We start from the raw sequence: 19,264 nt of genomic DNA, 5'->3' as shown, positions 1-19,264 counted from the left end.
GAAGCTCGATTTTTTACGTTTTGGAGACACACCTGTTACGGTTTTGATGCAAAAACACTCCCGAACCACACATCACCTAAAATCGACAAACCAAACTCACTAAATCAACATTAATTCATGATTAAACTGAAACCACGAAACCAACAATAGTTTAATTCAAGCGTTCATCACTTATCCCAACACCCCGAATGATTTCGACTACGATTTCGCAAGAGGAGACCCCTGTTCTACATGATTCACTGTTGCCAAAACAGAAAATAAAGTTCCAAACGGCAATTTGGAAATCGAAAACTACAGAAACACTAAAATCCCACTTACCAAACAACCAAGGGAAAACAGAGAAGCAAAATATAGATATTTGACGACAGATCGAAACAGAATAAAAGGAAGCAACAAAAGAAAAGAAAAACGAAAGAGTGGAGGAAAGCAAAACACAATTGACGTCAGTTTTCTTTTCTGGAAAGAGAGAAATTTTTGAAAAAATAATAAAATAAAAGATACCCATATCCCCTATTTTTCTGCCACTAACCCACTAACTCACCACTACTACGGAATTTCAGCTTTACCAAAACTCTATCATGCAACCGAGCAAAAATAACGTCCATGCTCACGCAATGACTCAAACATAAGACCTCCAACATACTAACTCCTTACCACTCAAACCAATAGGCTCATTCTAATGTGGATTAACAGACAATTTTATATAAGCCAACAATGGTAAGGCTAGGATTAGAAAAATAACAAAATTTGGCAAAAGTGAGACTTGAACCCAAGACCTCAAACACACATCTAAAACACTTAGCCACTGAAGCAAATACATATTTGTAAATATTTACAGAAACATAAATAAATTATTATTCAGGGCGTTACATGTTCTATAAATTGTCCAAAACTTTCATAGCACTTTTAAATTGTATTTTTTTTTTGCCATTACTTTTAAAAGTTATTTTTATAAATAAGTTATGATAAAAAAACTATTAACATTTTTTATGAATAAGTATATTGTTTTATAATATACATGGATACATAAATAAGTTAGGTCCATACATAGACCATAAATTTTATAAATAAATATATTATAAAACTTTTATAATATGTAAATTACTTTTTATAACAAGTTTTATAAAATACGCATTATTTTATAATATAATTTTTAGGATTTATAATATAAATTTTTTGGCTATAACCATCCCAAACACTCATACATGTCATGCTTATAATATAATTTTATAACTTGTATAAAAAATTAAAATTAGATTTGGGTGTAATTATCTGTAATTACTTCAATTCTCACCATTCCCTTAAAATTGGAAATGTAATTATGGTTCTCCAAATGCATCCAATTCGATGAGTCTCACCAATTATAATGGTTATCCAAACTTGTCACCTTTCTTTAATTATAAACAATTACATCCAAATCTAATCATTAGATGATTTTCCAAACACTACCTAAATTTTATTTATAGTCAAATCAATTAAGAATTGAAAATTATATAATGTGAATTATAATAAATTAATATTTTGTTTATTTCCTTCATTTGCTTATTGATTTATATTTTCATTTATATTTTGTTCATTTGATACTTTACATGTCGTTGTTTTTATGTACATTAATTTCGTTTATTTCTATGCCATTGTTGTATTTATTATTGTATTTTACACTTAATGTAGAATTACATCATTTTTTTACTCGATTTTAAAATTTTCAAAATTGAGATAATACTTGTATTTAGGATTTTCAAGGAAATTGAGCCCTAACGTATTGGGTTCCAATTTTCTTCGTTAAATCTAACAATCGAGAATTGCTCATTAATCAAAAAATAAAATGAAAAGCTTGTTGTCGGGAATTTAATATGTTGTATCCTAACGTATTGGATGTGACGTATTGATTTCTCGAGACAAAGATTTTTAAAAAAAAATAATAACAAAGGAAATATTCCAAATTTAGGATTTTGAGAAATTGTGCCCTAACGTATTGGGCTGCGATTTCTTTATAAATCTTAAACAAATGAATATTATTTTAAATTTTATTACATGAGTATTTTGGACTAATTCATTTTTGAAGAATTAGAATGTCGTGCCCTAACGCATTGGGTGTGACATTTTCTTTCTCCGAAATGATAAGAGTCTTAATAAGTAACGTTTTTTAAGTTTTTATTAAGGATCATATTTTTAAATTTTCGACATTAAGACACTAATTAATTAACTAGGTACCAATTTTGGGCGTTACGAGGGTGCTAATCCTTCCTCGTACGTAACCGACTCCCGAATCCATTTTTCTAAAACTCGTAGACCAAAGCTATTTTTTAGGTAATCCAATCACACCTCAATAAAAGATTGGTGGCGACTCCCAATTTTTTAAAGTCGACAACTAATTTTTATTTTTTTCAAAAATAGAAATGGTTCTAAAAATTGATTAATTTCTGTCTTATGTCAAAAATTTTTTGAGATCCTTTTGCATTCATTATTTTCTTGCTTAATTGATCTTTGCATTATACATTGCATGAGTTGAATGATTTTACCCCTCTAAGTGGGAGTGAGAAACTAGTCCTTCGTGAGGTTTTCACCTCCGTGCAGGATAGTGGATCGCTTTCAAGATTCATTCGTACCTATGTCTTCGTGAGATTTTCATCTCCGTGTAGCCATAAAGAAATGTATCCCCCTGAACTGAACTCGGTCTGTATGAGCCTATAATGGGTGAGGATCGAGGAATCTGCTGGTTCAGGTACCCTTACTTCAGAACCGAACCGCATATAGAAGACCTTAGGAGCTCACCCTAGGTAGAGCCACTTCAAACCCCTAGTGGTCACCCGAATATACATTTTATTTATTCTTGCTTGCTTTTGCTTTGTACTAACCTATTTATTTTTTGTTATGATTGCATTACATTTTCATCATAAAAAAGAGGTGTTGATTCACGTTCAGTTGCGAAATAGAGAGCTTGTTATAAGAAAATGAGTTTCTTGATAAAATGGAAGACAATATGGTTGTCTTAATATGGTCCAAGAAAACGTGGTAAGAGAAGGATGATAGTTTAATGGAGGACTACACGACTATGGATTCAAGATGGCAAAGATTATTCGAGAGCTGCTGAACTTTCTTAAAGAGAAGCCAACGAGCATCACAAGGATGAGTGAGCAACGAGTTGCGGCCCGGACAAAGTAAAAAGGAGACAGAAGAGATGTCTTTTTGAAGAGTTCGTGAGATTTATCTTAATGCTCGAAGAAGAGGATCGAATGTCTCCGCCCATAAGGGTAAGGCCGTATAAATATCCATTTTATGTAAAGAGATTTGTTTTCTAGTTAAGCTTTCTAAATGGAATTGAATTAGAATCAACGTCTCTTTATGCATTCATTGCATGCATTCGCATTACATGACATTATATGCATTAAAGTCCACTAAAAGAGCCTAATCGATTAAAATCATTCCTCAGTTAACCTGGAAACCAACCAATCAACTAAACACCGTTACGGTACTCGAGCAAAATCAAGAAGTATGGACCAAAGATTAGAAAAGCTCGAACAATTCCAAAAAGAAATGCAGGATCAGCTTCAGCAGCAAATGAAGGAGCAGCTCAAGAAGATTCAGCAAAATTTGATAGACAAAATGATGGAATCTCAAGGGAATATGATGGCTAAGTTGACTCAGTTGCTGATTGGAGGAATTGATAAAGGAAAAAGCTCCGTGCTTAATGTTGAAGAAGGAGACAGTGAGAGACATGTCTATCCTTCAGGATTTACCCCTCAGCAAGTTGAGGAATGTCCGCGCAAATCCTCTGTCACCATTAGGCCTCGGCAGTTTCAGGCCAGTGCTTTAATGCCAATGAATTTTCAAGTTGGATCAGGCTCTAACCCCATAAACAACCTTGTCAATACGGCTATTCCTGACTTCAATGAAATAGCGGGAAAAGAAAAAGTGAATGATGAGTTGCCAAAACAGCTAGAGGAAAAGTACAAATGGCTGGAAGGGAAATTTAATACGATGGAATATGCTGAGAGCAGATTAAAATCACAGATCTTATCTATCTAAAGTTGCAGAGAGCAGATCACATCTAGTCTTATCTCCCTGAAGTTGCAGTGGAGCAGAATAAGTAAGCAAGCCTTATCCTCCTGAAGTTGTAGTGAGGCAGACTGAAGATGCAAATCTTATCTCCCTGAAGTTGCAGTGGAGTAGATTAAAGCCAATAATCCTATCTCCCTAAAGTTGCAGTGGAGTGGATTAAAATCACAGATCTTATCTCTCTGAAGTTGCAGAGAGCAAATCGCATCGGGTCTTATCTCTTTGAAGTTGCAGTGGAGCAGACCCAAGAAAGCGAGTCTTATCTCCCTGAAGTTGCAGTGGAGCAGACCCAAGAAAGCGAGTCTTATCTCCCTGAAGTTGCAGTGGAGCAGACTCAAGAAATCAAGTCTTATCCCCCTGAAATTGCAGCGGGGCAGACTAAATAAACAAATCCCATCTCCCTAAAGTTGTGGTAGAGTTGATTAGAATCTCTCTAAAATTACAGTAGAGCAGATCGCATCAAATTCATCTTTAAAGTTGCAGCATATAAAGTTGAAGCTGTAAGTCTTATCTCCCTGGAGTTGCAGTGGAGCATATTAAAGATAGCAAATTTTGAAAAACTACAACGTGCAAATCCTACTCCCTGGCATTGCAGTGGAGTAGGTTGAAGCACCAGTTCCTATACCTCTGAAGATACAGTAGGAAGGAATGAGGCTATTTGAAGAAGAAAAAGAGCTCTAAAGTCTAGCACGGCCAGGCAAAATTGGTCATTTCTAAAGTCTTTACTCTGTTCTCGTTACACGATAATGAGCAAAGAGGGGCAGCTGTAATAGGCCAATTTAGCCCGGGCTTATAAAAAATAATAAACCCAAAATAATAAAACAAAGTCCAAAATTATATCATTTGGCCCGATCGAGATGACCCATTACTTGAAAAGGTTGAAGGTCTATCTACAAGCTTGATGCATATGGAAACATAATCTTCAAGGATATGCAATCTTAGATATGATATGTAATCTTAGATATGATATGCAATCTTAGATATGATATTAGATATGATATGCAATCTTAGAAGATATGATTTTGTAATCTTAGAGATTTAATTTGTAGATACCTTTTAATATTAGCCGTTGATGTAATTATTCTGTACCGTTGGATTTGAGGAGGCTCAACTATAAATAGATGCCTCTCCCTTCATTGTAAAAGAGGGGGAAGTGGGAAGTAATAATAATTCTTAAGAGTATTTACTCAAATTTCTCTCTCTTGCGTTCTTATTTTGTTGATTTGTGTATAATTTATTTATTGATTTGTATATTGTTGATTTCAAATCTCTTTTCCCTTATTATTCATTTTCAAATTCATTATTTTCAAATTTGTTTACATTTTATTTGGCCTTATATTTTTTTATTTTATACTCTTTGTTTTAAATTCATTGGTATTTGATTATTGATGCTATTTAATCCTCTATTTGTTATTTTAGTTTTTATTATTAAATTAATTATTTTAATATTATTAATACTATTATGTGGCATCATTAATCTTGTATCATTATTATTATTATTATTATTATTATTATTATTATTATATTCATGCATGCATCGTTTTTATGTAATATATATATATATTATTTTATATATAGTATACGTATGCTTATATATATATTTTATACATATGTTTTTATTTTATTTTACTTCCTAACTTTTATATACATATATATACTTTTATATTTAGTTTCAATTTTTTTACTTTTGTATATATGTACATGTATGTATTTATATATTTTTCTAATGAATATTTATATATATATATATATATACACGCACATGTCTATGTTTTTTATTTGCTTAAATACAAACTTATATTTTAACACATATGTTATAATATATATATATATATATATGTATATTTATATATTTTCTTTATTTTCATAAATGCATTATATATGTTTTGTTATAAATTCTATAGTCCAAAATTTTATATGTAAACCCATGTATATGTCTTTTATTCTTTATAATTTCATGTATATATTTTGTACCTTTTTTTCTCTTTATATATTTTTTGTTTATTTCCTTCATTTGCTTATTGATTTATGTTTTCATTTATATTTTGTTCATTTAATACTTTACATGTCGTTGTTTTTTATGTACATTAATTTCGTTTATTTCTATGCCATTGTTGTATTTATTATTGTATTTTACACTTAATGTAGCATTACATCATTTTTTACTCGATTTTAAAATTTTCAAAATTGAGATAATACTCGATTTAGGATTTTCAAGGAAAATGAGCCCTAACATATTGGGTTCCAATTTTCTTCGTTAAATCTAACAATCGAGAATTGCTCATTAATCAAAAAATAATATGAAAAGCTTGTTGTCGGGAATTTAATATGTTGTATCATAACGTATTGGATGTGACGTATTGATTTCTCGAGACAAAGATTTTTAAAAAAAAAATAATAACAAAGGAAATATTCCAAGTTTAGGATTTTGAGAAATTGTGCTCTAACATATTGGGCCGCGATTTCTTTATAAATCTTAAACAAATGAATATTCTTTTAAATTTTATTACACGAGTATTTTAGACTAATTCATTTTTGAGGAATTAGAATGTCATGCCCTAACGCATTGGGTGTGACATTTTCTTTCTCCGAAATGATAAGAGTCTTAATAAGTAACGTTTTTTAAGTTTTTTATTAATGATCATATTTTTAAATTTTCGACATTAAGACACTAATTAATTAACTAGGTACCAATTTTGGGCATTACGAGGGTGCTAATCCTTCCTCGTACGTAACCGACTCCCGGATCCATTTTTCTAAAACTCGTAGACCAAAGCTATTTTTAGGTGATCCAATCGCACCTCAATAAAAGATTGGTGGCGACTAAAATGCTAAAATTTGGGCCCAACTCGGCCCATTCATATTAATTTTTATATTATATTATTTTTACATGATTTTTAAATATATATAATACATAAAAATACTAAAAAATTAAAATAAATATTTTTGAACAAATTGAAAATAAATTTTAAAAAATATGTATACTTAAATAATACTAAGATAGATGCAACTTAACAAGAAAATGTCTCTAAAATAAGAACAAATTAACAATAAAACAAGTGTTATACAATATTCAAATAATAACAACGAAATAGTAGCAATATAATAGTGAAATGGTAGCAAAGTAGGTAGAAAATAACAAGAATATATCATTAAAATAACCAAAAAAGTAGCAGATTTTTTTGTCATTTAATGAATTTGGGTCGGGCTGGGCTCGGGCAAAAATATCTTACCCAATGCCCAAACTGTTTTTAAAATGGGCCTTATTTTTTTTCTAAACTAATTTTTTGGGCCTATATTTTTACCCAAACCCTTTTACTTTTCTAGCGGACCTTCCGATTGGGTCGGATGACCTGGCCCATGAACATTTCTACTCTCTGCAAATTAATTTCATTTTTTAATTAATTAAAAAATTGATAACAAAACAACATTGATTGACAAAAAAATGTGATAATTTGTTGTCAATCAATTGAAATTGAAGAAACTTCCTATTTTAATACAATAGAAATTGAAAACCATGTTCCACCCTGCCAATATTCTTTTAGAAGCTCTTTTTTCCATTTTATGTATAAATACAAAATATTTCAACTAATTTTTTTTAATTACAATAATACGATAAAACTCGAATAACTAGCGTGACTCGAATCCAAGTCACACCTGAGATAATGAACAACTTTTACTATCAAGCCATCACATGGAATTCATATTTTAACTAATATTTGAGTGTTAAAATTCATTGAGTATTAATATTTCAATTAATATTTGAGTGTTAATATTTCAGTATTAATATTTATCACAAGAAATCATAAATATTTTACGTATAAATTCAAAAATATTATGCATTGATAATTTTTAAATTTTTTATACTTATTTGTTAAGTATTAATATTTCAATGTTAATTTTGACTATTACATTTTTATATAAATCCAAAACTAATGGAAAATTAAGCACACATACATTAGGAGGGACATAAAAATTATATTTTATATACAAACGGTCCCACCTATGACAAAATTAAAATTGATAACGTGTCAACAAATGAATGGTAACACCTGTCAAATGAGGAATTCATCTTAAACTTACCTAAAATGTTGATTTATATATATATATATATATGATTATTTACCCAAATATAGAGGTGTTATGATTTTAATAAAATGTGATTTTTTGTAATGTAATTGATGGGAAAGTCATTGTTGAAAAGTTATTTTATAATGTTTAGTGTACATCGAAAAATATTAATTAAAATCCTAGAAAAATAATACAATTAGTATACTCAACACTTTCCTGTAAATATAATGATACTTTATAAAATTACCCTTATTAAATAAAAGATAATATTAATGTATTTTAACATTTTTAATAATTTTATTATTAACAAATATTTGAATTAAATAATTAATAATATTTTGGTTAAATCTATTACATGAATATTTGAAAAATAACTTGCATATTAACTCAAGATTGTGAAGATGTAAAATTAAAAAAAATTGTACAAAAAGATAAGTAATTTTTTCTCTTTACATTGTAGATATAAATTCAAGTGTATTCATATGTTGAGTATATGGCTTGAGACTATCTTGATACTAAAATTGATATAGATAAAACAAATATTTATGACACAAGAAATATATCTATTTTGAATCTTAATAGCGCTCTTTTGGAAAAGAAAAACATGTAAATTTTGTTATCAATAATATATAAAGTTATAAAAATTATAAAAATGAAAATAAACATATAAAAAATTCAGAAAAAATTATAAAAATTTAAAAATATAAAAATATATGAAAAATGAAAATAAAATTAGAAATATAAATATAAATAAATTCAAAAAATATAGATAAAATCTAAAAATATATATGAAATAGATAAATATATATAAATTAGGACTAGAAATGAAAACCCAAAAAAAAGTTGGGATATGATAATTGTAACACCCCAATACCCGGCCTAGAAGTTTAGACCAAATCCCGAAGGTTACAGTGGCCACCAAAAATGGCAAAAACAAAAACTTTAATTTAAACCAAGAAAACCTTTTTGTTCATTATGTTTGAAACAATATTAAACCGGAGTCAAACATTAAGAAATAAAATCCACAGTTTCTAAAGTTCAGTCCAAATAACACCTTACGAAAGTCTAGCATAAAAACTTGTACCACAGTTTATATAATCGTTTTACAAACCGACTTAAAATTAACCGTATAAAACTTATAAGATTTTACTTAAACCGAATCAAACCATATCTTTCTGAGACCTCTGGTATGCCAAGTCCAGCTCTAAAACATGGAATGTACCTGAAAGGGAAAACACTATAGAGATGAGCTACGCGAGCTCAATGTGAGTCCGAAACATGAATAGATGACAAAAGACGGAGTGACACAATAAATACTTCAGACAAGCATATGTATAAGAATATCACTTACGAAAGTCTCAATCGGTTTGTCAAATACAATATCAAATCACAAAAAATGATGTTCCAATCATACGCAATAACCAGAACATATTACATGACATTAACTATATTGTCAATAACCAAAAGTTCACACAAACAGACAAAATGTTCTGACAAATAGACGTATATTCAGATACGAACAGATGCACAAGTCAAAATCCCACCCCACCAACCAAACACCACTTCGTCCATCCAGCATAACACATAAGGGCTATGGTAGGCCCGTCCACCATGCACACCACATAGAACCATAATAGGTTCATCCACCCTACACACCACAATGTGAAACTATGCCACTTGAGTAACTGTATACAACTGAGCTGATATACGTATAGGATAGTACGGTAAACCGCTATACAAAAGTATCGCAGTTAAAACTGCTAAGTCCTTTTCTTCATAACTAGATCCCAAAATTTTCATGTTATGCAACAATGCACAAATTACGCAGACAACATACAGAAACGGACATTAACATTTCCAGTTGAACAGATTCAAATTTGATTATACTTGTATTCTAATATTCAGTTACGACAACAATAATAAACTCATACTTATTCATCACATAAACGAGCAATAAAATTAAAGCCCATAGATGCACATATATACACGAACCAAACTAAATCGAGTCCCAAGCACACTTACCGAGGCTTGACCGAGGGTCGGATTACACAGAAACATAAAACAGATAGTTTATGACTCAAAACAAAAATTCTGCAAAATAAGGCTACATGGCTGTGTGCCCCGGCTGTATGGAAGTGTCTAGGTCGTGTAGAGGTCTACACGTCCATATGGAGGAGACAGACGCCCGTGTGACCAAGTTACACGATCGTGTGAGTAGCCCGTGTAACTTACTATCCAAAAGTGCCAAAAATAAAGAGCAGAGGAGACACGACCGTATGGAGATCTCACACGCCCGTGTGGGGAGACATGCCAGTGTGGCCAGGCCGTATGGTATCAAAAATCATTGAAAACCCTAAATTCCCAATTGCACACGGCGTGTGGCCACCCTTGTGGTCACGAAACCACACCGAAACAACCTAAAAATCATGCTTTTGATGTCGAAACGATCCCCAACCCTTGGTAACCCAGAATTATGCCAAAACATACAGAATTTCATGCAATTTAGTAACAATATGATACTTTAAATAATCAATTTCATAAACACACAAGATATTATCAAATTCCACCGCAATTCGATACTGAAGTTAAACTGTTTCAAAACACACACCTTAGAACACGATATCAAGCACCACGGATCAAATGATTCGTTCTTATCAAACTGTTTGGAAACCTCAATTTCACACATAAACTTAAACTATAAGAACTTCAATTAACAAATAATAGAAACAGAAGCAATTCTATCATAAACCCTTATGAACAAAACCTACCCGCTTCACCTCCAATAAAACAAAACACACGAGGATGATCAGTCTTAATAGACAACACGTAACGTGAGTGTAAAACGAAAGAAACAAGAAATCAAAAGAACTGAAATTTGGGGAAAGAACCGAAAAATAACAGAGGGAACAAAAAGAAAAAAAATTAGGTAAAAGGAAAAGAACGTGGAACTAAAAAAAAAAATCCTCTTTCAAATTTTAAAAGTAAATCTTTAAAATTTAAAAAGCAAAACCAAACTAAATTAATTTTTCAAAACACACATGAGGAATTGAACCCAGAACCCAAAGGTAAACTAACACATTCACTACCCCAAACCAATAGGCTCATTCTAACATTAAAGCGCGAAAATCCACTCAAGTGCTCGACCTATTCAATGACCCTAACCACAACCTCAAAACTTCTAACCCCAAATTCTGGGGTATTACAATAATCAGCATTAAAATTGGAAAAAAAACCAACCATTTTGGTCTTCCTATGACGATGATGATTTCCAATTCTTTTTTTTAATTTACAATTTAATTATGATGATAATTTTTTTCAGTTAAAAAAAGTTTAAATGGACCGAAAAATATAATAGAGGCATATTTTAGATACCTAATTGGGAAACCGATATACTTTAGGTATCAAATTGGGCAAAAAGAAGTTTAGGTATCAAACTGAAAAACTCCATATTAAAATTTTTAGAAAATAAAATATAACAATAAGGGTATAAAAGTTATTTATATTTTAAAATTTTACAATTTTCATTTCTTTTGAGTTTATCATAATTTGAGTTTATCAAAATTTACAACGTTTAGTCTTTGAACTTGACAACTTTTTTCAATTTAGCCCTAAAGTTTTTTTGTTCACATTAGTTTGGGAATTTGACAAGTTTTTTCCAATTTGGTTCCTAAACTTAGATTATGTTAAAATGTGATGACATGAGACTATGAGATTGTATTGTTTCACTTGAAATTTTTAAGAAAATAGGTAATTTCTTTATATTTTTTAGATTTCATATAAATGTTTAAAATTTTCATGTAATGATGTGACACTTTGAGAAAATGACATGTTATCATACCTTAAAAAAAGTTGTCAAGTTTCAAAACTAATTAGGATAAAAAAAAAAACAGTTCAGGAATCAAAAATTCAAAGACTAAATATTATTTGGTTCCTAATTAAAAAGAAAAGAGGGAGGAGAAGTTTACCATTTGTTGCTTTCCCTTATTTTATTTTCTCTCAAACATGGTATTGTAATCACAAATGAAAGAATTGGTTTGAGGTTGATTGGAATCTAAAAACGAACTTTTTTTACAGCAACTCTCCTTTAAAGTTTTCTCTACCATCTCTTAAAAAAAGCCAAAACCCTACCTTCACTTTGCTATGGAATCCGCAGCCACCCCTCTTCTCCCTATCCTTTTCTTTTTCCTTTTCATTACCGTCGCTTCTCCATTCCTCCATTTCAACTTCATCATTCTTCGAGGACCTTCATCCCTATTTTTCGACAATAACATTTTCTTCCTTCCCCTTCCCTTACCCAAATAACAATGTTTGGCCTTTGTTCTCTCCTTTATGAGAGATTAACTTCACTAAAGCAGTTTTTTGTTTTCCTTACTTTGTGTTTCAAGGTATGATCGTTTGTGCTACGAGAATTAACGCTCTCGGTTGGAGGGTCTTGATCTGGAGCCTGACACTTCTCTGTGTAAGCTTGGTTCTTATGAGACCCTTGTTGGCGGGTCACCTTTGCCCTTGATGCTCTTTGATTGAATGCCTATGTGGATTCAAGCAATTCTCTGAGCAGAGATGGCAAAGTTCAATTTAATTCTAAATAGAATTATTTTAAGATTATGAGTATAGAGTGTTTATGATAATTGTTTATTCAGCTCTACTTCGACACACTCTATGAAATTGTCCAATTATCCTTGCATATATGATTATTAAAATAGTAAAAATGTAATAATATCTTACAAAAAAAATTATATATTTTATGATTAAATTTATTTAGGAATTATGAAATATCTAGAGGGAGATAGATACATCTAATATCCATTAAAATTATATCTATGTAGAGAAATAAAATGGATGATGAAATAGAATGTATCTAGTGAATTTAACAACATTTATTTCCGCTCCATTACCATTCGCGATCGGAGCTTTTTTTGTTATGTTTGTCTTTTTGATATGTTTTCTCGTTCGTTGTATCATGTTTGTTTTTGATATATTGACGATAGTGGGGGCTCTGACTGTCCAGCTACACTTCATAACCTCTTTCCATGGAAATTTTTTTCTACTTTCTATGGCTTAAATACATATTAGTTTGTTTTCAGAATAATTTACATTCAATATAGCCAAGATAGGAAATCAGCTTACCATGAGTTTAGTCAACAGACATCATAAGACAATTTATTGTTGTGATTAGTCCCCCCCGCCCCCCTGTAGACTTAAGATACTGCATTCTGCGTAACATTGTCGAGAGCTCATAAAATTTGGGTGATACTAATCAAGGTCCTATGCACCTGAAATACTAATCTTCCTACTCAGCCAATATCCAGTCATTTTGCTAATAATTTATTCTTATATCTGAAAATGGATGTCTAACAAGTGAAGGTATTTAGCAGCAATGAGCCATCTAAGAATAACATTAATTATCACCCCTAGAAGTGCAGGCTAGAACAAACAATTATGCCCCAACTCAAATCGGGCAACATGTTCATAGTAGTGTACTAAGCACATAACTAATGCGAAAGCAAGCAAGGACCATAATTTTAATATATAAAGCTTTTTGTCAAGTCTTCCATTGTCATATATATAAACTTAATCAATCACATGCCTTTTGTCTGTGGCTCAAGGTCTCAATAGTCTTACCAGCAAATTCAGTCACTGCAGTAGTGTTTATGTCAATGCAGTATATTATGCATATGCTCTTGAAACTATTTTTACACATTTTCCAACATCAAGAAGCATTTTTGGCTACTAGTTTGTGGCCATTGACCACATTGCTGAAACCAAAAAATTTAGAGCATCCATCCAGGGATAAACCCATTGACTTGCTGAGCATGAGTTGTTGCAGCCATCTGGTCTGAAGCAACAGGATTGCAGTACCTGCACCAGCAAAGAGTTTTAAGAGATTAAGAAGTGGGGTACACAGTTAAATCCAAATACGTACTACATTTGAGTATCAGACACGGATACTAAATGAAGAGTCTAAATAACATTGGGACGGACAATGATATGATAGAATGGGGAAAGGGAAAAAAGAAGAATTAAGGGGATTTTATCCTACCCTATCTGCAAAGTTGGATTGCATTCCAATGGCTGAAACAACCCCATAGATTGAGCCTGCTGGTTAGTGAATGCTACACTTTGCTCACCACCTTCCCATGATACTCGGAACTGGTTTCTGGCACTAACTTCTTCAAGCTATAAAACACAAGAAAAAGTATTCAGCCGATTATGGGAATTTAGGTATCAAACCTTCAATAAAATGCTATACTTAAGATTTGTGGCCCCATAGAGAGGCAAGTAACTAAAATGATCCAAACCAACCTCCAAGCAACTTGATATCAGCTTGTGGCTGACTCCTCTCGGAATACTTGCTTAGGGCTGGTTACTCATACTATATTACTAAGTTCAGCTAGGGCAGATTTAATTTGTAGAACTCATTCAAATTAAATTAAGATGGATATCCCATCACCACTATGTCAACTTCAGCTTGTAACTTTTATATACCGTAATTTGTTACTTGATTAGATAAGCTACGTCACTGCAGCTTGAGTTTTGTCCTTTCAAACTCACATATCATATACAGTAAAAAAGTTGATGATTACTTTTACAACTTAAGATATTGACTTTACCTTTATTGACAAAGCCCTGTTAGTTTCCATTAGCATTTGTTCCTGCATTTAAAAGCCGGTTAGTAATTTAGAACATAGAAAAACTTTAGCAGTATTTTTTTTTCTTTTTTGTTACCCAAAATTCGGTTTATTACCTTATTCTGAAGTTCAGAAAGCTGGTCAAGCATATATTGGGTCTGCAAAAGAAGATTGAAATAAAACAAAGTGCTATTAGGAGTTAAAAGGGAAATCAAGAAAGAGATGGATTGACAAGTTAGTTATACCATAAAATTAATCTTTTCATGGAAAAAAACCCCCACTATTACTGCTCTATGATATCTCTTAAAACCTAACAAAATGGATTATGATTTTGTTAAGTTTCATCTTCTCCTGGAAACCTCTAATCCATAAGGATTTAAATGGCGAATTCAACCAAAAACTCATCTACAACCACAATCTAAATCCTTAATTCATGTGTACTTATCGTCTAAATTAGTACATGAATGCTATGACCAGTAAAAAGCTTGAGGCTGCAAGATTTAGGGTTTTTCTTAATAGTTGAAATGGGAGAAGGAAACCCAGCGACAAGAAAAGGTATTAAACTGACCAAAACAGTATAGCCTACTTTCACATTTTTTTTTATCCTGGTTTAATTTTGAATTTTATCCCTCTATTTTAATAAAATTTAAAAGTTAATCCCTATAATTTATCAAAATTTGATCATCATACTTTATAAAAATTGAAAAACTAGTCCAATTGGATAACATTGTTAAAATCTAATATGAAAATTGGTAATTTTCAATTTATATCAACTGTCCAATTAAATCAAATTTTGATAAATTAGAAAAAAGGACTAAATTTTCAGTATTATTAAAGTAGAAATGAAATTATTCTAATAAAGATGTTATTATATAGTACTGTTTCCCTAATTCCTCTAGCCACTTCTAATATTATTTGTGGTTAATGAGCTTCAACAGACAGTTTTAAACCCCCCAAATAGATTTAAGCAAAGGTGATAATAATAAATTGTAATTTAAATAAATTACTGATGAAGAAAAACTCTTCTAAAAAGAACACAACTTTTGTAAAAGATAGATTTGCTGACAAGTTGGGTCTGGTTAATGGATGGGATTAAATCAGAAAAAAAGAGTTTATTTACTATAACATTCTAGTTTCATATTTATTCCTAGCTATCTTAAAAATTCAGAATATAACAGATGTGCAACAAATGATAAAAAATAAATATACCATGCTCAACAATTGTATGAAATTCTCACTTGTATAAACTCAAACATATCAAAGATTTATGTAAGCAGTAATCAAAACTTACCCTCCAAACAAGATAAAACCTATAAGTATATAAGCTTCATTACATGTTACCTTGGTGGAGCGGACATGTTTCAAGGATGACTCTAGTTGATGCTCAAGCTGCTCAAGCTCCTTTGAGTTCAATGGACCCAAGTCTTCACCAAGGAGATTCCTGTTGAATCAAAGGACCAAACCAGATTGCACATTAAATTGCTCTTATTCAAATACTTTTAGTAATTACAATCATGGAGTAAGTTGAGTATACACTTCTAAATGGACTAATAGCCTATCAAATTAATATGGAAGTCCAAAGCTATGGTATGGTTGTAAGACTAAACACCTCTGAGTTCGTTGCAGTTCCTCATATCTAGCTTTCAGTTTTAGGTACTCCCTGTAGCTGCTCTGTGACAACAAAGATTAAGAACCATATGTTTTAGATTTTTAAGCAAAATTTTTAGGACACAATCTATCAAACAGTTTATGAACATAGCAAACACTGAAATCCAGTCAGCTAATACAACAAAATATATAGCCAAAATCACACCTCAAGCTCCTTGGCTGGCTTGCTAACTTCCACTGCACCATAACTGCATTTCTGGTATCTATCAAGTGTTTTGAGCATGCTGAAAGGAAAAGCAAAAAGTGAGAAGAAATTCATCACTCATGATGCTGAATTGTGTACATAAAGCAATTAATCTTCGTACTCAAATATACATAGTTTTCTAGTATTACATCTTGGATAATATTCGATCATGAGAAACTTAAAGAACATGATGAAATCTAAAACATACCCTCAAATCTTCTATTTAACTACTAATATAATACAAAAAACCTAAAAACAAAAACAAAGGAGTTCAAGTCATTTTTATCATAAAATCAACTTTACATCATATGCAGCTATGCATCCAATGCGACACTCAAACTTGAGCTATCAAATTTCTGGGTTATTAAAGGATTTAAAAGAAATAAATAATGAATAATACATATATCCATTGAGAAATGATCGTGTGGGCATTTCAAGACATGACACCCGAGTGACCAATGGTAAACTAACCCTACCAAAGGAAAGGACATTTTTATCTGCCACTGTTCAAAATTGTAAAACAAATTTAACTCAATTAGCAAAGGATTACCTGATTTCTTAAACTATGCATGCGTATGTATAATATTATAGTTTTTCTTTTTATTCAGAAAAGCAATGAAGATCTTGCAATAATCAAACCTTACATGCAGTAATTATCGTTGGAAAATTTTCAAAACTTTCACCCTAGCAACCTCTGAGTAATGAAATGTTGTGTTATCAAAGGACCCCAGAAATTAAATGAAATCCATTTATTAGTAATAATTTCATGCATTTGTTGAGGGAAAAAATCAGCAATTTTGACAAACGGAACTTGGTTCATTGAGAAAAAGTCCCCGTACGGGAATTTACACACAGAATATCAGTAGGAATATAATGAAGAGAACCTGCTGTATTTTTTTTTTCTTTTTACCTAGCTCAATCTGCCAAAAAAGTACGAGAGTTCTACACCTGAGCTGATGATATTCATGTTCAGGATATTTCAATGGCAGACTTTTGAATAAAAGCATAAACCCATTGTCAAGAACAAGCGGGGGTGAGTATTAGCAAATGATTTAAAGTCATTGGAGGTGAAAAGAAAAAACAAAAACAAAAAATCTACCGAACTTGTAAAAAAGTTTCTAGAACAAGAGACACCTAGAAAAAAGGGTCATCTTCTTTATAAAAATCTTCATTTTGTTGCTTAACATGAAGTTTTATTGCTTAATCATTAGAACAAACTTCAAAATAAAAAAACATTTAGGACTAGAAACTAAGATAACTGATCGAAATTATCATGGTTATACAAATAAACAAACGAAAACCATAAATCCAATTCAGATCTTTATTTCAAACCAAAAAAAACCTAGACCCAAAACTAAAAAAATCACCAAAAAGAAGAAATATGAATGATCAGAAGTTAATAGCCAAAAACAACAACCAGAAAGTAGGGAAATTATAACCTAAATCCTCATAAAAGGAAAATATTGGAAGAAAACAAGATCAAATGAAGCTTAAAGAAGAAGAAGAAGAAGAAGAAGAAGTTCAAAAATCAACACAGAAAGCAAAAGAAATCAACAGATCCACAGATCAAAACAGCAAAAAGAAAGAAAGAAAGAAGAGAAAAAGGGTTGATACCTAGAACTGCTACAAAACTCATAGAGCTTGCCACGGTTAGAGAAAATAATAAGAGCAACCTCAGCATCACATAAAACTGAGAGCTCATAAGCTTTCTTGAGCAACCCATTTCTTCTCTTTGCAAATGTAACTTGTCTATTTATTTTGTTCTCTATCCTCTTCAACTCTACTCTTCCTCTCCCCATAATCTTCCTTAAAACCACCCTTTTTTTTTGTTGTTTTTTTATTTCCTTACTATATTTATACTAACTATACCTCTACAACTTTAGATTATCAACTATTTCTCTATGTATATAATTGTTTCTTCTTTTGCTAAAATTATGTTTTTTTTTTTCTTGGGAAGCAGCTGCTGGTTGAAGGGTTGATTTTTGTTTTGCTAAGTCAGGATCTCAGGTCCCAAAGTCTAACCAAATTTGTGAAACACAAAGAGCAAAAAAAAAAAAAAGAAGAAGCAAAATGATAAGAGAAAGAGAAAGAAAACGAGAGGGAAATTCCTTGAAATAATTAGTTTCTTGTAACTTTGGTTCTTCTCCAGTTTCAGCTTTCTAACCCCAAAGCCAAGGTTTTTATTATGTAAAGAAATTTATTTATTATTATTTATTATTTTGTTATTCTAGGGTTGTCGTCGTTGTTCTTTTCTGGTTTTGTATAATCTCAGCAAAATTTTACTGTTCCTACTTTGAGTAAAAATTTTCCTCATTCTCAGTTTTAGCGCGTGATTACACATTGCAATAATTTATTTTGAAAAGTGACATAATTATATTTAGTACATATTATATCATATAAAATAATATGCATACACGTTTAAGGATATATAATATATTAATTGTTATGTAATTAAATTATGAATATAAAATATTATTATGACATTATGATATTACAATATGCATTCTTCTATTAACGATATGTTACTTAAACCTTAAATATGTAACTAATTGTATATAAGTTACGCTACTCTGTTACATCAACTAGACTCATGCCAGGGGTGGAGCCAGAAAATTTTTTGAGGGAAGCCGGAATAAATTTGTATACTTTTTTA

At 31.0% G+C, this 19,264-nt stretch overlaps 1 protein-coding gene across 1 annotated transcript; it reads right to left on the bottom strand.

Moving 5' to 3' along the window:
- Positions 1-13,623: 13,623 nt before the first annotated feature.
- On the bottom strand, positions 13,624-18,781 carry LOC105801601 (agamous-like MADS-box protein MADS2). Its single transcript, XM_012632832.2, has 8 exons — positions 18,226-18,781; positions 16,573-16,651; positions 16,369-16,430; positions 16,101-16,200; positions 14,876-14,917; positions 14,742-14,783; positions 14,171-14,307; positions 13,624-13,989 (listed from the first exon to the last, which is right to left on the bottom strand). Exons 1-8 carry the CDS (start codon positions 18,408-18,410, stop codon positions 13,902-13,904), a joined length of 735 nt encoding a protein of 244 aa, XP_012488286.1. The 5' UTR covers positions 18,411-18,781; the 3' UTR covers positions 13,624-13,901.
- Between the last annotated feature and the right edge of the window lie 483 nt (positions 18,782-19,264).

The sequence above is a fragment of the Gossypium raimondii genome, chromosome 7 (genome assembly GCF_025698545.1).
Source record: "Gossypium raimondii isolate GPD5lz chromosome 7, ASM2569854v1, whole genome shotgun sequence".
NCBI lineage: Eukaryota > Viridiplantae > Streptophyta > Magnoliopsida > Malvales > Malvaceae > Gossypium > Gossypium raimondii.
The sequence above is the reverse complement of the archived record's forward strand: the minus strand, read 5'-3'. Positions and strand labels throughout refer to the sequence as shown.